The 19,144-nt window shown below is 36.8% G+C and overlaps 2 protein-coding genes across 3 annotated transcripts; one reads left to right on the top strand and one right to left on the bottom strand.

Moving 5' to 3' along the window:
* The first annotated feature begins 1,210 nt into the window (after window positions 1-1,210).
* LOC110801660 (FCS-Like Zinc finger 11) lies at window positions 1,211-3,840 on the top strand. The gene is made up of 3 exons (XM_022007044.2): window positions 1,211-1,528; window positions 2,075-3,153; window positions 3,256-3,840. Exons 2-3 carry the CDS (start codon window positions 2,090-2,092, stop codon window positions 3,407-3,409), a joined length of 1,218 nt encoding a protein of 405 aa, XP_021862736.2. The 5' UTR covers window positions 1,211-1,528; window positions 2,075-2,089; the 3' UTR covers window positions 3,410-3,840.
* A 2,471-nt stretch (window positions 3,841-6,311) lies between these two features.
* LOC110801652 (probable E3 ubiquitin-protein ligase RZFP34) lies at window positions 6,312-12,745 on the bottom strand. Of its 2 annotated transcripts, XM_022007027.2 has the most exons (11): window positions 10,766-12,743; window positions 10,153-10,656; window positions 9,979-10,066; window positions 8,553-8,612; window positions 8,408-8,440; window positions 8,216-8,293; window positions 7,667-7,710; window positions 7,297-7,420; window positions 7,124-7,215; window positions 6,909-7,020; window positions 6,312-6,769 (listed from the first exon to the last, which is right to left on the bottom strand). In XM_022007027.2, the coding sequence occupies exons 2-11, from the start codon at window positions 10,266-10,268 to the stop codon at window positions 6,662-6,664; spliced, it is 855 nt and encodes a 284-aa protein (XP_021862719.1). In that variant the 5' UTR covers window positions 10,269-10,656; window positions 10,766-12,743; the 3' UTR covers window positions 6,312-6,661. The 2 variants fall into 2 exon arrangements, with proteins under 2 accessions (XP_021862719.1, XP_021862720.1); XM_022007028.2 differs by lacking the exon at window positions 8,408-8,440 and having other exon boundaries at window positions 10,766-12,745.
* Window positions 12,746-19,144: the final 6,399 nt, after the last annotated feature.

Genomic DNA, 19,144 nt, shown 5'->3' with positions numbered 1-19,144 from the left:
TTCAGTAATTTGTAGAACTACCAGATTTTAAACTTATCGAAGAAGAAACGATCTCATTTGATTCATTAAAATTGTGAAGATATAGCCGAATCCCGGGGATATTTGCAGAAGAAAAGTTTAAAATCAATAATGACACATTCTATTCTTTCAATTATTTGTAGTTGATTATCTGCTTAATTTTATGTTGCGGAAAATCGTGAAATTATAGTAAGAGTTTCAATTGATCATGATTTTCATTGTTGGCATAGTGGTGTTAATGAGTCGATAAAGGCTCGGCTCGAGCTCGAAACTCATGAACACAGGCTCAGCTCGAGCTCGAAGCTCGCCGAACCTGGGAAATTGGACTCGAGCTCGAGCTTGAAACATTAAAACGGAACTCAATTCGGCTCGAAGCTCGATAAGCTCGTTGACGCTCGATAAGGTCGTTGACGCTCGATAGGCTCGCTCGAGGTTGCTCATCAAATGTTTAATAAAGAAACATGTTTATCAATTTTTTCATGTTTTATATGTTAAAAATAAATATCTGTTAAATTAATTTATTCAAAAAATTATTTTATAGAAAGTACATATATTAAAAAGAACTCGAGTTTGTTCACGGGCTTTCGAGCCTAGCCATTAATAGCCCAAGCTTAGCTCGTTAAATTCTCGAGCCGAACTCGAGCTCGAGTTGAGCCAGCTCGAACCGAGGTTTAAGTTCTCGAGCCGAACTCGAGCTCGACTTGAGCCCGCTCGAACCGAGCTTTAACCGAGCTTTAACCGAGCTTTAACCGAGCTTTGTCGAGCCGAGCATCGTGTAGCTCATGAGCAGGCTCTGACTCATTAACCCTCTACTAACCCTTATTAGAAATCGAAATTACCCTACTTATCCATAACTTTTAAAACTACAACCGATTATACGTAAAAATTATTACAAGGAGTTGTTTTTTAATTTTTTTTAAGAAAGGAGTAAATTTTCTTTTTGGTCAAGCTGATCTAGTCCAACTCCATAAAATTCCAGAAGTCAAGAATTATAAACACACACAAAAAAATCGTCACAAGTCCATTTGTACAAGTGACGTGGCAAATGCTTGGATTTACGGAGTAGCAATTTTATTTTTATAAACTTTAATTTTATTTTTTAATAAAAAAAGCACTTTCCAGAAATGATCCTGACCGTCAATGACCACGGAGTCCATCTTTCTCTTTCCTCTCGTCTTCTCTCTCCTTTAAATACACAGTAGAGAGAGAGAAAGAAAACAGAGAGAGAAAGAAGAGTATTTCAGAAGCTCTCTCTCTTCACTCACTAACTATGCTTCGCTGATTTTGATGCATTTCACTGTAACAAAGAAGAAGAACTAGAGAGAGAAAACTAGAGAGAGAAGGAGTGGAGTACAAGTCTTTTTTTGTTCATCCTTTGTTTTTTCCCCTTTTCTTCACCCAACTCCCCCATTTTGTTAGTTTTGTTCTTAATTTCCTGGGGGTCTTCTTCTAATTTTTTGGGGTTTTTTATAAAATCCAAAAAAAAAAAATCAAAAAATCAAATCAAAAGGTATGTACTCTTTCTCTCTCCTATGATTTTTTTCCACTTTACTTTAGCTGATGATTAGAGCTAAAATGTTAAGATTAAGAGCTTTTAATCATCATTTTTCTTTAATTTCTGTGTTTTTTGAAAAACCCATCTGGTTTTTTTTTGTGATTTCCGGTTTAATCTGCAATTTGATTGGTGGTTGAGCTGATGGATGCATTTTTTGGGTGATTTTCATGTACTTTTCTTGAATTTATGGGATTATTGTGATGGGTTTATTTCAAAAATTATTTAAAGTAATAGTCACCTTGGGAAATGTTATAATCTGGGCAACACATTCAATGATCTGGTGTTTTCTTCAAACTGGGATTTTTTGCGAATTTAATCTGCATTTGCTTGAAATTTTCTGGGTTTTGTTTACTCCTACTTTCAGTTCCTAGATTTGCATGTTCTTATTTCCCTCCTTTTTTTGTTGTTTGATTGTGAAATATAAATTTTCTGGGTTTATTGATCTAAACTATGATTTTTAACCCAATTTTGATTAGATTTTTTCTGTGCAATATAATACAGATTGTGGGAATTTTTATGATGATGTTGAAGAAAAGAAGTAGATCAATTGCGCAAGAACAACAAAACATGGGTCCAGTAACATCAGATGATGGTTCTGAATCAGGTTTACAATGTGATTTTTTAGGGCAAAGGCAAAAGACCAACTCTTTTTTTAATGTTCCTGGTCTGTTTGTAGGATTAACCCCAAAAGTTGCCTCAGATTGTGACTCAGTTAGAAGCCCAACTTCACCTCTTGACTTTAAGTTGTTCTGTAATTTGGGCACTTCCTTTAGGTTCCCTAAATCCTCTTTAGAGGTGCACCAAAAGTGTTGGGATTGTCCCAAGGTTGGACTTGGGAGTATTGTTGATTCTCTTGATGATGATGACAGGAACTTACCTGAGAAAGATAAAGTTATCCCTTCATCTAATAGTAATAGTAAGACTATACTGTTTGGGTCTCAGATTAGGAGTAAAGGCACCCTGAATTCGCCCACCTGTGCCGAGTTTTGTGAGGCGCCTAAGTCGTTGCCTAAAAACTATGCAGTTTTCCCCCATGCTAGGTTGACAAGGCCTTCTAATCTTCAAAAGGGTAGCTCTGATGTTTTATTTGAGATTGGAGGAGACCCTTTAGAGTCTGACCAATTTGGGAAAATCCAGTCTTTTTCTTTGGATTCCAAGAGGATAGGGTCGAGGTTGAGCAATCGCAATGTAGAGTCAAGGATCAGGCATTCTTGTTTTGAGAACGAGACAATTGAGAAGAGCTTGAGTTTTGATTTGATCGGAGGAGGTCTGAATAAGCCGACTACAGGTACAATGTCGGGGAATGAAATAACTCGATCTCTCACACCTGAAGAGATTGAGCTCTCAGAGGACTATACATGTGTAATTTCACATGGTCCCAACCCCAGAACTACTCATATTTTTGGTGACTGTGTTTTGAAAAGTCACCCTAATGGAATTGATCCTGGAAATAAGGGAGAGACTAGATTGCCTTGTATGGAAAACTGTGTATCATCACCATATCCTTCAAATGATTTCTTGAGTTGCTGCTACTTTTGCAAGCAGAAGCTGGTAGAGGGCAAAGACATATACATGTATAGGTTCGTTCGTTTGTTCGAGGGTCTTACTTACTTTCATCTAACCTTCTTCTACATTGCTGCATTGTGGTTTAACTGTTTATGTTTATTTTAACCTTGTTGCAGAGGTGAGAAAGCTTTCTGCAGTTGGGATTGCCGTTTGGAGGAGATTTCCATTGAGGAGAAGCAGGAGACTAACATGACCGAGGCTCCCACAGAATCTCCCAAATCCGAAAACGGTGACGACATTTTTGAGAAAAGCATGTTCGTTGCTATATAGAGAAAATTTATCAATTGCTTTCCCTTAAGTCATTATGCCCGTGATTGATGAAATTGCCTGAGTTTGATCATCTGATAATAAAGAGCTGTGTCTTTTGTGTATCTATTAGCAGCCTCAGCTCAGGTGGTCATTTCATGGCATGTTTAGTAGGACCTCTTATTTCAATTCATCTCTTATGGTTCTAACGACTCTTGGAAAGCTAATCGGCTAGATTCTTATGATTTTGACCTTAGTTATAAAAGCTGAGAATGGCTTGTTTTACCATTTCTGCTAATATCTTCCTTCATCTGGAACTGTGAAAAACCATTAAAAAAAAGAACTCTTTTTTTTGTTCCTTCTTTTTTGGTTTACCATTTTGAAAGGAGTTGATGTATAAGCCTCCCATCTGAACAAATTATTGACATTAATATATAAAATAGTTTTTTTTTTTTTTTTGGATATAAAACCTTGAATATTTTGTTGAAATATGATTCTTATTATGTAATCACAGATTGTTGTTTGATGCATTATCATCATCATATCTTTGTCATATGATTGTGGGATGATCTCAATTAGCCTCATGTTAATGTCTGAGGTGTTGTATATGATATATTGATATATCCAATAGCTGGCATCTGTTTTTAATTTTGTTTCACTTCCAAGGGAGATGCACAACCTTTGACTCGGGCCTGTAATGATAGAGTATAAAACTAATCTTGGGACTTCAACCATAATCTTGGGACTTTAACCATCAGCTTAAGCTTTTGGTTGAGTTGGTCCTTTGACATGGTATCGGAGCCAGCGTGACGCAAAGTTCACGGGTTCAAATCTCATCCACCCCCTCCTTTCAAAGTGGAATATTTATGTTGCATTCACACTTCAAGCCCAATGGGTTTTCATGTGAGGGGGCGTGATAGAGTATAAAATTAATCTTGGGACTTCAACCATCAGCTTAAGCTTTTGGTTGAGTTTGTCCTTTGACATGTAAAATGCGTTGGTGTTCGAGTTGCTTTTGGATCATAACCAGTTTTTCAGTTACATTTTCCCGGTTGTTTTGGGTTTTTGGCTTAAAAGATGGTGTTAAAAACCCAAATTCTCGACGTTACCTGATTTTCATTACCAGTTTACCGTAGTTGGTGGAAATAAGGATCACATACTCCCATGTTTCATTAATTTCACAACAATCTTTTTCATAGTTGTTGAGATGTTTGTTTTATGCTTTTTGATAGTTGTAAAAAAGTTCATCAGTTGAGAATTTCCTTTGGCCTTTAGCAAATAGAAGGGTATGGCTTATGGCACTTTTAGTGTGTGAGAGTTTGTTTAATTGGGTCCCAGCCTCAGGTTTACCATATTTGCATAGGTGAGGGAATCAGGGTAGTACAGTTTGTCAGTTGTGAATTAATATGTATGACAGATAAATGCATACTTTCATGACCATGCAATTCATTGCATAATCTAGGACTTACAAATATATTGATGCGTTTTGCAGTAATTCTTAACTCTTTAGGTCTTATGTGTTAGACTTCAACCTTCCTCTTCCTCTTGTGCGGTTGTGCCCTTGTCACCAAATAGCAAAAATGCGCACACGATCCGGAACATTCGGACCGTGACACTATGGATGGCGCTGAAGCTCTTCTTTCACTCATTTTGTAGTTTTTCCATGTTAATAATCTTTGATCAATGTTAAGGTAACAAAAATGGTCATTAACTCGAATACTCGAGACATTTCACATACCAGTTGACCGTCATTTATTATCGGCTATAAAATCCACTATTTCCTATTTGACGAAGGAATGCCATATCGTTCACGATTCTAAGGCTTATTCCTCTCCTATCTAAACCCCCCCCCCCCCCCCCCCCCCTGTTTTAATAAACAATCAAAACTGAAAATGAGCTCTCTTAAATTATGTTCCATGTTAAGAGTAAATTAGTCATAAAGTCAGTTTTAGAACCTTGTTGTGGGGAACTTTCTGTAGTTTGAGCTGCACGTGCGCCCTCATACTCATGTTTCGACAGTTTTTTAATAAAAAGTTCCCATTTCAGAGATGACCCCTCGGATGTTATCGTGCGTATTTGAAGTTTTGAACTTGTAGTTACCGTTAACAATCATAATAATTAACCTCTTGGTTAAAAGTTAGCAAGGAGGGAGAGAACAACTTCACCGGTGCAAATGAATTGCACAGGTGAGATAAAAACATATGGGAAAATGAAAATCCGAACCTGTAACCTATAGTAGGTAAGCCTTCAACCTTAATCAATAGATGAAGACCTCGTTGGTTTTATTGGTGAAGTATAATACGAAGTATTTATTCGATTTCTTCTCTAGTAAGGGGAAAGAGATGAAAAGCTCGTTGGTTTTATTGGTGAACTACAATTTGAAATACTTATTAGATTTCTTTTATTGTAAGGGGAAGTTTTCTTAACTTGTACGTGCAACATGATTGTTGTAAAGACCTGAGTCTAGAAAAATTGTGAGTTACTACAATTACAAGTCATATTGAGGGGTGTGTGTTGACTGTTGAGTATGACATGAAACCTTTGAAGCTTCAACATCACAATCTCTTGAAAAAGTATGTTTATTATTCTTCTTTTCCCTTAGTGTGTCCTCAGTACTTACCTCTTCTACGTTGTATTGTCAATGTACTGGTAGGGGTAACTGGTAAGTGTCAAACTGTCAACCAGAAAGTCACCTTTAGTTGAAACCTAACTGAAGTTAATCGGATAACATAGAACCCCTCATAAGCAAGCGACCATATAGTCGCATTGTCATTATATTAGCAAACTTCTCGGCGATTGAGCTAACCTTTCTCCAGAACCTCCTTGAACTCATGAGAGGTGCTGGTGAAAAAGAGCAGCAAGTGGTGTTTTTTTTGGTTCTGTTTACTTGTACAAGATAAAGTAGACCCCAATCTTATTGACACAATTTCTCTAGGTTGAATAATTAAAATTATCGAATGAGAGGTAATCAACGACAAATCAAAGTTTAATGAGCTCTACAGGTAACCTGGAGCTCTACTTCAAAACACAAAAGAAGATACATCTTGGTAAACTTGAAGGGAATGACTATCAAACTAAACTTAAACTAAACATAGGATTCTGCTAAAAGAAATTGAAGAAAAGACCTGTAATAATAATGGAAGATGAAAGTTGCAGCGACCCAAGAATAGCCTAGACATGGAAGTTGAGGAGCTTCATTTCTGATGCAACTAGCTACGTGTGGGTATGGTTAAAGCGCAAAAGCACGTATCTTAGCTCCTGAAATAAAGCTACATTTCAACCTAATTGGCGAGTGTTGTAAGATCTGCAGTTGGGGCATTTTTGAGCCAACACATGGTACTGGACGCAAGATTTTGACCCGCAGTCGTTGCAAAGGATAGAGACCTGCGCTTAAAAGATAACGATTAATGCTCTCTTTCCCCCTTTAAGAATATCAGTTTGTACTATACGCGGGACGACTTTAGTTTCAAAAAATAGGACCAGTAGTCACAATTTGAGATGGCAAGCTCAGAATATTACTGACCATCTTGCTCTGGTAAGGCTCTGGCATTGGTGTTGCAGCAATTTCCATGTCAAATATCTCCCATACCTTAGACATGTCACAAACTGATTTTGAGCATAGGGGGCAAGCATACCTGCAACATGAGATCATACAATGGTCCATTAACAGCCCATTCCATATTTCCATAGAAACTGCAATTAATGAAAATACGTAGCAACGCAGTCAAAAACACTCACTGGTAGTGCTCCTGCATTTCCTTCAAGCAGTTTTTGTGGATCGTGTGTCCACATGGCAATACTGTGACGTCATTTCTGGACTCGAACAGAAACTGGAAACAGAAACAAATTATTAGCTTCTCAAGTTGCTTACATTGCAAATGGCTCCATACCATAAAAAATGCAGTCCACACCTCAAAGCATACGGGACAGTCATGATGCATTGCCCCTTCTACACAAGGATGGCTATTTTTCAGGACCATGGAGTAGCAACAACCGCATTTGTAACAGTGGAAGAAATTTTCACGTCCTCCAATTCTGTAACAAGTCAAAATTTGTAATTAAGTTTACACGAGACGATCATCACAGCACATAAAAATCAACACAATAGGGCAAAAGCATTAGATATATGCTCCTAATGGCTAATGTCACAATATTTGAAATAATCATTACAAATTTTCCATCATAAGAGACTGACATGTGAGACATTTCAACTACGAAACGGGAACAAGTTAAGTTAGGATGAAATTCCCACGAAATGATTCAACATCCACTATGTCATACCTGCAGATTCCACATCCCTCACAGTGGTACTGCTTCTTAGATATCTGCAGAAACATCGAAACCATGTGTTATGGCAAGACATTACAAGGCTATTGTGCCAAGTGATCTACACAATCATAGTTTCTAATTTTCTATTAATTAAGCAGAATCCATAACTTCAAATCATCATTCAGTTCCTTTTGGTTCCTATTAACAGTACAAAAACCCCTTATGGCACGCCAATATCCAGCTTCATTTGTTGAATTTGAACATATTGCAATTCTTGGTCGGACGGTTCAGCTTGACTCATGTCCATAGGATGTGAGTCATGCGACTAAGATTTTACGCTGCCAGCCACAAACCTGCCGCGACTCTCTTCATAACAGTTCACGTTCCCCGACCCCCTATCATGTCATTGTAGGGTTAAGCTTGACTTGAAACTTGGAAGCAAATATTTATTATTATCTTTTGATGGGAATGGAAAGAAAGTATTTATCCCATTCATAACTGAAATACCGTGGAATTGAAGATATGTTGTGGAGGATTGGTATAGGAAGAAAAGCTACTCACATCATCATCATATAGCTTGCAGAACTCACAAAAATATTTTCCCATGCAAACACCACAGTTGATGCACACTTGCCGAACCTGGATAGACATCATCCAACGAAAGTTAGAATTGAATTGAAGTTCCATGTTAACAACCTATATAAAGATTGACAGGTTGGACCAGCAAACTCCAAAATTAAAGACCAGAAATACCTCTTGTTCAGTACCACAGAGAGAACAAATCACCTGTTTTCAACATAGCGGAAACACTGTCAGACACTTGTAACACCTAATATCAGCATAAATATGCTCGTTACATGATAGAATAAAGGAGCATAAATTTTCAGAACTGATTTACCTGCTGAAGTTGAAGTCGTGGAATGTCATGCCTCTTTGTCTTTTCAAGCTTAATATTGTTCTGCATATTAATCATAAAGCACAATCGAAGTAAAAACCAAAGGAGAATGGAGAAAAATATAGTGCCAGGATCAGGGAAAGCGCTAGGAAACCTGAAAATTTCATGTTGCAAAAAACAATGAAAAATTGTCTATCTTTCAGACTTAATAAACCCAGATAAGAAAAACAGAGCTCCTTCCATCCCAAAAAGAACTTCACACTTGAGCTTTCCTCAACGATTAAAATATTTGTGAAGTTTGTATTTGTATAAGAAGAGTTAGTGTAGGGAAGGATAGAGAAAAAGGGTTAATGGTTGATGAGAAAAGGGAAAACAACATTTGAGTTATTGCCAAAAAATCAGAAACGCAAGGTGGAGGTTCTTAATAAACAGCCAAAAGTAGCTGTAAATTTCTTTTCAGGACATAGCAAGTACTTATTAATTTATTATAATATTATCTAGGTATGAACCTCATCGGCCTGCTTGATATGTTACTAAATGATGGATTATTGGTGGTAATAATGATAAATTTATACGTAATTTTATAATTAGAGTCCCATGCCAATGTCCACGGCAATGTTTGTCCGCCCCCAAATTTCTCTTTTTCTTCATAAATTTCCATTGTCATCCAACTACTTTATTAAGAGATAATGAAAATTTATGAAGAACACATGTCTGAGACGAAGTTCCATTACCATGTACGATGACAAGGATTTTTTGCTTACAAAATTACAAGAATCTATCTGCAATGGCAAGAAAAACATATTTTTGAGATGAAGTTGCACTTCCACCATTTATTACCGCCTACCAAATGGGCTGTACATATCATGATGAAAACTCCCTACCAGAGGAAACAAAATGTTTTCTCTAAAATCACAAAGACCTCTGCCTTGGTCAGCAATTCCCAAAACACCTTCCACCCAAAAGTAAAGAGATTCCTATAAGGGCTAAAACTCATTAGAGGTCCTATATCCTGCCTAGCACTCAAGTCACAATCAATAGTTCAACACAAACAAGGAATGCAAGCAGTAAAGCAAGGATCACCGGTATCATGCTACAAAGATTTCTGTCAATGTAAATGGTAAAACAACAAACTCTAATTAATTACTTCAGCACAAGTACCATTCACGAAATATCATTCACCAATTTAATACATTGTTGAAATGAAGAGAATCATCACTTAAATGATGGTCAAACAGGCATTGTAGGTGTATGCCAGCACACAAACATGTCAGGAGCTCCCAGGACGAGTTCAGGACTTCAGGGTGAAGTTATAACATATAAAATGCATAACTCAAATATACTAATTCTACCTGGACATAAATTGACTACCAAAACCCACACATATCCAAACCTAGCATCATAGGTACATAGTTGTTAGGAGACTTACCATTGCTTCATTATGACAATGGCGACAATCAAATATCTCGTTACAGCATGGTGCTCTAATTCGACATCTTCGTCGGTAATGCTGACATCTGGCATGAGAATTAAAGTTGTAATGGCTGTATAGTGAAAAGATTAAAAACGGACACCTGAGTGAAATAATGAACATATCACATACCCATACTCCTTGCAACCTCTCTCCAGCAGATTCTCTGCATGATCAGAGATATCTACAGAGACTTTGCCACCCGAGTGGCACTTCGTCGACTCGTGTTGGTTCATGGTTGCTTCCATAATGGATCTTATAGTGACTAAGCTTCTTAAAGCAAGCTAAAATACCTGCATTGAGAGTATTGTTTAGGGGTAATCCTACAACCCAAAAAGGTATACTAAGCAACCAAGGCACCCAGGTAAATATCCTTGCTTTCTTCTACACAGCTGCAGAGTAATGACATCAGCAAGAAGATAATTGAAGCAAATCTGCACAGCTCCAATCGACACAACTCCCAGAAGAGAGCAGATCAAAAAGATCTACATAAATCCCACTACAAAACTAGGATTTTCAGCAACTCCATAGCGTCGTGCTTTGGGAAGTAATCAACAGTGTATCAAGTATCTTGATGCCTTGAAGGTCCAAAAAGGGAGTCCAACTAAATTGGAGATGAACGATACAAGCCTCAACCTATGGTAAGAGCAGTAGATCACACAAATCAATTCTCGTCTAAAACGAAATCAACCATGTAGGGAAAATGTGTGAGAGTTGTGCGTTGATGGTCTATCAACATGCCTACCTTGATCCACGATTTTGAGGGGAAACACCTTCAGTTTCAAATTTTAACCTGAACACTAAAACCTGATCTTCATGTAACCCACTTTTGGAACGTTGATCCATTTCACATCATGCAACATTGAGGTCTCCTTAATTCTCAGAAAATCCCTAGAACAGAAACTTTAGGCCTAACAGAAACGATTCTAGAAGCATGCGTATATGCTTCAATTGTGCGGTCCAATATGAAATATGCTTCAAAGTCCAAAGCACCTTCATTGAAACCATTCTGACACTTGGTTTGCGATTGAGTAGGGACCAAGTCAGGGTCGCTTGAATTCCTCACGGCGTCAACCATGTTAAACAATACGGAGTGTGTCAGAGTATTCTTAGTGTTTCTATCAGTTTGAGATATCATGCCAAATAATCCTTCATTTCTTGGCCATCTAACGATTGAAATTATACCCAGAAAACGCATAGCAGGGTCGAAAATCAGATTATCAAAAGAATTATATGAAAAAGATATGAAGTAGCTAACAACCTACAAAGAGAAGACAAACCAAAGAAGGTGCTTCAAGGAATATGAAGCCGTGATGACTGTAAACGCATGAAAGAGATTTGTTGAGTTTCAGAGAAAGGGCCATATTTGTTATATCTCAAGAGTCATGAGATCTTATCCTAAGAAGTTAACATATCCAAAGGAGCATCTGAAGAGGCAAGAGAAGAAATCGGACTATGCATCACGACACATGTAGAATGCTTCCATTTTGGAGTTATTTGACCTTGCTCGGATTAAGTAATAAAACTAAATGGGGATAGAAATCTCAACATAGAAGTTTTTATTCATGGATTCAGGTGTAATCCTACTTAGCAAGTTTAAATTCAAAGAACTTCAAATGTTGGTTACACAGGCCCGTAACTCAAACTACCAATGCTGGAACAGCAAGCTTCATAGTTCTCATGAAAGAGGTTCGGGAGACTAAGCGGAAATATCTGACTGACAGTACACTATCTCTCATGAACTCTCTAATTTTCAGTAGGAAAATGAAGCATTTAGATAGCAACCGCACAATAAAAACTGCCGTGAACTACAACTAAATACCCCATTTGAACCATCACTCATTCACTCAATTCTCGCGTTAGCCCACCCCAGTCCCCAACCCTCCTCCAATATATAAGAGGAGAGCTTATCACTTCTACAAACACGAATGACATGACATTTCCGTCTCAAATATAGCGAACAAAACTAGTACAATACACAACAGAATAAAAAAATTTAATTAGTAAATGTGTGCAGTATTTTTCAATTCTTTACAATACAGATAAGCAGATCAAATCAAACACAAAGAAATAGCTAATCATTGCAAACCCAGTAATAATATGTACCAACCCTTAGGTAAATAGACGATCAGCACAATTTTGCTAAACTTTAGACTTCAGTACATAATAACTATTTTTACGCCATAATTTTGCAACCCTAATTTCCAGGAAGTGTCATGATTGCCTAAATCACACTCTGATCCCTAGCATACATTTCATAATCAAACCCTAAACTATTTCCCAATTTTTTTAATTTCCTATAAAACCAAAACTGAAATTTTTTAATCTTTGATCATAGACCACTAAAACCTACCTGTTCTCAGCAAGTTTAAGAACAAATGAAGTCCCAATTCGATTCAATCAGATGCAAAAATTAAAGCAATCAAAGTGAAAATTGAGGAAAGATTAAAGAGGAAGCAGCTAAAATTATGATTACAACGATGAACTTTCGATGGATGATTAGGGTTTTCTCAGATGGCGACCGTTGACCGTTGAATTTGCCCCCTTTTGTTTATCGCGAAGTCGAAGTTTCACAGAACGGAAAATGAGGAATGAAGAGGAGAAGCAGTAATGAATGAGAGAGGAAATTTTGAATGAGCAGAATTTATAGAGCATTGCTTTTGTTCCAGATGCTTCTATTTCGTGTCCTCAAAATCCACCAAAAATTTTAATATCAACTTTTTTTTGTAGATTTTCTTACAAAATGAAATAGATTACTATGAATTACCAAAAATATCTTACTTGTTTTTTTTTTTGTTTTTCTAGCCATATATTTTAACATAATAATTTGGTGTATTTAAATCTGTACGGATATCTCATTGTTAAGCCCGTAACACCATTTTATTAAACTCGGCGTTATATGCATATAGCTACACTTAATAGGATGGCAAACCCTGAAGATGAGTTATTGAAGAATAATTTAAGGGGGCAGAAGAAATAAAACAAAAATGAATACTACGTACATGAGGCTTTCACCCATATAGATATAATACTTGAATATATCTATATGATGGGCCTTGCCAACATATCTGTATCTGAATTCTGAATTCTGAATTCTGAATTCTGAATTCTGAAGATTAATCACCATTCACCACTAGCTATTTGTCTGTGTGGATAACCTGTGTACATATAAGGACCTTTATTTACTGTCAAAGCAACACAAACACAAACACATATCATCATAGCATTTACCTGTCCATCAAGACTTTAACATCAGATGAGGAATCCTTCAATCACCCCCGAGGGTGAGGGTGAGGGTGAGGGTGAGGGTGAGGGTGAGGGTATTGAAGGTGCTCATTGGTCGAGGACAATAGATAAGATCAAACCTATCGAGGTTTCATATCCATGCTCGGAAGTCGGAACAACCTACCTTGTTCAAATTAGCCAAATTGTATGCCTTTTTTGCATTATGTTGCTTGCTTCAAATTTGATAATTCTTTGCTATCGTATGCATTATGTTCTCTTCAGAATATTTGCTACTTTTATTTGCAATTCTGATTTCAATTGGATAGTTATTCCTCCCTTAAGGTTATTAATTATATTGCTCTCTCTCACTATTCGATCCTTATACTTAATTTTAAGGTATATGTATTGTATATTATCTATTATTTCGATTATGACTCAGTTTCTATTAATTATTCTCACACCCTATTGCGTTCTCAGTCTATCTGTCGTCATTCAATATTTCTCTACACAGCGTTGCATTCTGTCTATTTCTACTCCGACCAGTTGCTTCGTATTTCGAGTTTCTGGATTTTTTTTTCTTACTTATATCTGCTTACTTCGTAATTTCTTTATACATACATATTTGGACTTTCAGGATTTTCTCATATAATACAACTTTTTTTCGTCAATATTTACTCAGCAAACTGGTAATTAAATATATGTGAATACACACTTCAATGTAATAGTCTATACTTTCAATGGATATTACTTGAATTTTATTGTCTATATTCTCATGTCTTTGTAATCCATAGACTATTTGGCAATATTTACTCAACGATGATAATTGTCTTGTCTAATGCTAATTTGTATTTGGATACATCTCATTTTTCAAGCTGCTTTGTTGTATCTAACTTGGGAATGCCAATTTTCCTTGCCCGCATCATTCGATGCTTGACCGGATATTGTTTATCCCTGCCAAATGTTCGACCTTTGTATGAAAATTCAACTCAAATTACTGCTCTTTGGTGGCATTTTCTACATATCTCTTATTTTTTAAATCAAAATTATGAGTTGGAATGTTAGGGGTGCAAAGAAATCGCAAGCAGTTGGTGAATTGATTTTTTTACCAAAGAAATTCAATCCCGATGTATTTTTTTGTCATAGAAACTATATATGGTCTCTAATATCAATAGCCAACCCGCTACCCGATTTACCCGACCTGTTGATAACCCGACTTATCATTGACACGACCAAATATTAACTTCAACGAAAAATCTATTTTACTTATTTATTACAAGATACTGAATAATTAAGACGCGAAAAATTAAAACGTGTTGAACAACTTAACGTTTTTAATATAAATAAACAAAGTTAAAGTAAAACTTGTTTTGTTTTTACAAATAATTTTGAGTTATTTTTTGCAAAAGGTAAGAATTGAATCTAACATCCTAACTGACCGTCTTTCTCTTTGTCTGCGCGACCTATGTCAATATGCTCAACAACGAAAAAAAAAGGGCTACACTATCATAAAGGAGACTCGCATTGGCTCGAGACCCACTCACTTATCCCTCATTCCAAAAATTGAAATTCGAGTTGCGGGAGTAAATGTTTTTCACTTTCACATTTTTAGATGACCAAATCGATCATTGGTTCGTATTCCATATTTACTTTATATATGTTTTGACTTGACAAAAACACGCGATTATTTGGTCTATATAAAATTTAACTCTAAAATAAGTTAAACAATATTTTTTACAATATAAAATAATTAAAATGTATAGCTTAATTATCAGACCCGAGTTTGACCCGTCCCCGAGAGTGACCCGACCTGAATTCTATCTAATCCGATTATTATCCGATCCAAACCAAGACCCGAAAATAACTACGTTGCAAACCGACTTAAGCCCGACTCGATAAGACTCGAACCCGAAATTACCTGCTACAAACCGACTTAAACCCGACCCGATAAGACCCAAAACCCAAAATTAAAACCTGACCGAAATGTGACCCGACCCGAACTGAACCCGAGATAGGAAAACCCGACATGACCCGACCTGAAATCAACCCGACCGAACTCGAACTCAACTCGGATGGAATATTGACCCGACACGACCCGACCTTATCATGACCCGACTCAAACCCGACCCGATGACCTGTTTTGACAGCTCTAATCACGAGTGTGGAGGGCACGAGCTGGGCATTAATCTAACAAGGTGATTTCACGTATAAAGCTTGTAAATATAGTGCTTAATTTGTGTAATATTTGTTAGTTTAGATGAACAACACAAGAGGGGGGGTGAATTAGTGTTTGTAGATGTTGGATCTACTTTTTCGCGGAATTAAAAACATTAAGAGATTGCAAGAGAGATTTTAGCGTGGAAACCTCTCTACCCTAATAGAGAGGAAAAACCACGGCCCCGTAGGGACTTAAACCCTTTTACTAATTAGGAAAATCACAGTTCCCTAAACTCAACTCCCTTAGGAACAGTCCCTCAACCGTTCCTTCTCAATGATCTCTCTAGAGATCTTCTCTCTCAACTCTTCAGCTCGACTCAAGCTGATTCTCTCAATTACAAGGTTCACTCAAACCCCTTCTCAACTCTCAAGTATAAAAGATAGAATAACAAATAGAATCTGGAATTCTGCTGGAGCAGGAACTACGTATGTGGAACAGGAACTGGCGGTACTGACGTGGGTTATAATGTAGATTTAACTTAAGCACGTAACACCACTAAGTCAGACAATTTTTCCTAGACTTATGAATGCAGTATATATAGTGATGCATGTTACCTATTAACCCTAGAAGATATATTTTATGTTTATCTTTTATTTAGGAATCCTAGACCTAATAGAACTCTATCATGATAGACTTTTATCCTAAGACTCTAACAAACATATGATCGAATAATAACTCTTTATGCAGTAGATATATTAATGAAAACTCTATCTAAACGACACTCCTTTCCTATCATGACTCTTAAATAAGATAAACATTATTTAACCATTAACTAATGCAATCCTAATTACTATCAAACACATAATCCTAACTATTTCTAAAACTCCTTAGTACATGACTTAGTATTATTATGTTTAGACTTCTATTAGGACACAAATTAACTCTAAGGTAACGTGATCAAAATACTATACTCATGCAATCCTATATACTACGTGCAGACTAGGATCAGTACCCTCGTCATTGACATCGTTCCACGTACGTTGTTCCACCAGCTCCGAACTTTCAGTTTCTAAAACAAATCTATTAAGCACACTAATGCTACTAGATTTTCTTCTCTTCTCTTTCTCTGTACTTGTACTCTTAATTCTCCTCGAGTCCAAGTTTCTCTTCTCTTGGATTCTCTAACTCTTGAATCCTCGTTCTTCCTGTAAGTCTTTGGGTCTTCTTCAAAGTCTTACCTACACACGTCATTTATCATTTCTTTGCATGCATAATAAACCACGTTAGATATTGAGTCAAGTATGATAGATATGCATAAATCATATATTATAATATTTACTTGACTAAAATACACATAGGATAATATGGAATATAATATATTAATACATAAATAATATTCCTACCCTAATAAGAACTTTAATATGTATGGCAAATATTATGTGACTCAAATACCTAAAATACAGTGAATCTAAACAATCCTATATTATGCATAATACTAATTATGAAAGCTTAAACTCTAAGCATTTAATCTTTCCTAAAATGCTTATGCAAACTAAAACTCTTAGACTCCTGAACCGTCTACAATACATCATAATATATGATAAATGACACCAGCTATGATATGCATTCCTAGAAGACTCCTAATGCATATCTAACTATATGAAGAGTCCTAAGCACATACAACTATATGTACTTATGATAGGATAATATGAGAGACCTAGACTAATGCAAAATCCTACGTCTAATAAACAACTTCCCAATATGGACTCTTACCTACAATATAACAAACATATTAGGATGCAAATATGAAAGTATTATATGCACTCATAAACTCTATTAACGCATACAAGTACATGTCGTACATGTGACTAGGAACAGGAACAGTCAGACAACTAGGAACTCTGATAAACAGTTTCTGATCTCTTTCTGGTTGTTCATGCTGGACCATATAAAGTATCATTTCGTTTTTCCTTTGTCACTGTACTTACCACATGAAGTTTACCAATATAAATGCTAATTTACATATAAACAGCATGTATGACGTAGCCATCTTCACTTTAGTGAACAATAACTTCTCATTGCTCGTGTTACTTGTTTCTTGTTTCAATCATAACTTGTTCATCCTGCGCGCATCTTGACACACATGTTAAATAGATAATCATCATTAGTTTACAATCATCAAAACCTCATTACTCAACAATATTCCTATTGAAGAAGAAAGCTTAATTTGTTTTTTTTGGTTCTACTACGAGGAGTTCCCACCGCCTTCGGCGAAGTAATCTCCCGTGGGAGTTTGCATGGGTACCTCGATGGGCAGCATCTAGAGCTGTCAAAAACTGACCCGACCTGAAAACTCGACCTGAACCGACCGAACTCGTAACCGACCATGACCCGAAATTACGGTAAAACATGTAACCCGAAACCCGACCTGTACCCGACCCGAAAAAATCGATAACCGATTTTAACCCGATGTTGTAGCACCCGAACGCGAACCCGACACCCGACCCGAAAATGACCGATAACCGAACTGACCCGACCGAACAATGACCCGAACCCGATTCGATACCCGACCCGATGTCAACCCGAAATCGATTGTAACTCGATGAAACCTGCTATTGACCCGACCTGTGACAACCCGCTACCCGATTTACCCGAGTTATCAATGACACGACCAAATATTAACTTCATTGATAAATCTATTTTAATTATTTATTGCTAGATATTGAAAATTTTAACTCTAAAATAAGTTAAACAAATTTTTTTAGAATATAAAATAATTAAAATGTATAGGTTAATTATCACACCCGAGTTTGACACGTCCCTCAGAGTGACCCGATCTGAATTCTATTTGATCTGATTATTATCCGATCCAAACTAAGACCCGAACCCGAAAATAATTGTGTTGCAAACCGACTTAAACCCGACTCGATAAAACCCGAACCCGAAATTATCTGCTACAAACCGACTTAAACCCGACCCGATAAGACCTGAACCCGAAATAAAACCTGATCGAAATGTAACCCGACCCGAACCCGACCTGAACCCGGGATAGGAAAAAATCAGTTATGACCCGACCTGAAATCAACCCGACCGAACCCGAACTCAACCCGAATGAAATATTGACCCGGCACGATCCAACCTGATCATGACCCGAGACCCGAGATGACCTTACCCAAACCCGACCCGATAACCTGTTTTGACAGCTCTAGCAGCATCCCTCCCAGTTGAGAATTTTTCCATTCCCAAGCCTCGAACCCAAGACCTTAGTTAAAGAACAAGAGTCCCTTAACCACTATTGTCAACCTCAATTGGTAGAAAGCTTAATTTGTGTATCTATGGATCATTCTGTCAAATTGTATGCGCCCGCCCGTGACTGCTTTTCCTTTCCCCGAAATAGGAAACTTAGAATTATAAAACATTACAAAACAAAAATGCACTATCATTCTTTCATCACGGGTCTAACACCCACATGTAAACAAATCCTTTATATTTCACACATTGTACTTTTATTTGTCTCTTTTATGTGATCCCCTTGTAATTACCAAATATTTGTACGCTAAGGCTAATCTACCATAATATAAGTATATCACAAATTAAGATCAACAATCCTTGCTTCTATTTAGTACTCCAGTTTAGAACTTCGTTACGCGCAAAATAACACAATTATTTTTAGTGCAATGGATTATAAATTAGCTATGAATTGAAATTGATTCTTTACGAGATGTTTTTCGAAGATCTCTACGG

Source organism: Spinacia oleracea, chromosome 1 (assembly GCF_020520425.1).
Source record: "Spinacia oleracea cultivar Varoflay chromosome 1, BTI_SOV_V1, whole genome shotgun sequence".
Classification (NCBI taxonomy): domain Eukaryota; kingdom Viridiplantae; phylum Streptophyta; class Magnoliopsida; order Caryophyllales; family Amaranthaceae; genus Spinacia; species Spinacia oleracea.
Note: the sequence above shows the minus strand (reverse complement) of the source record. Positions and strands in the feature narration are given on the sequence as shown.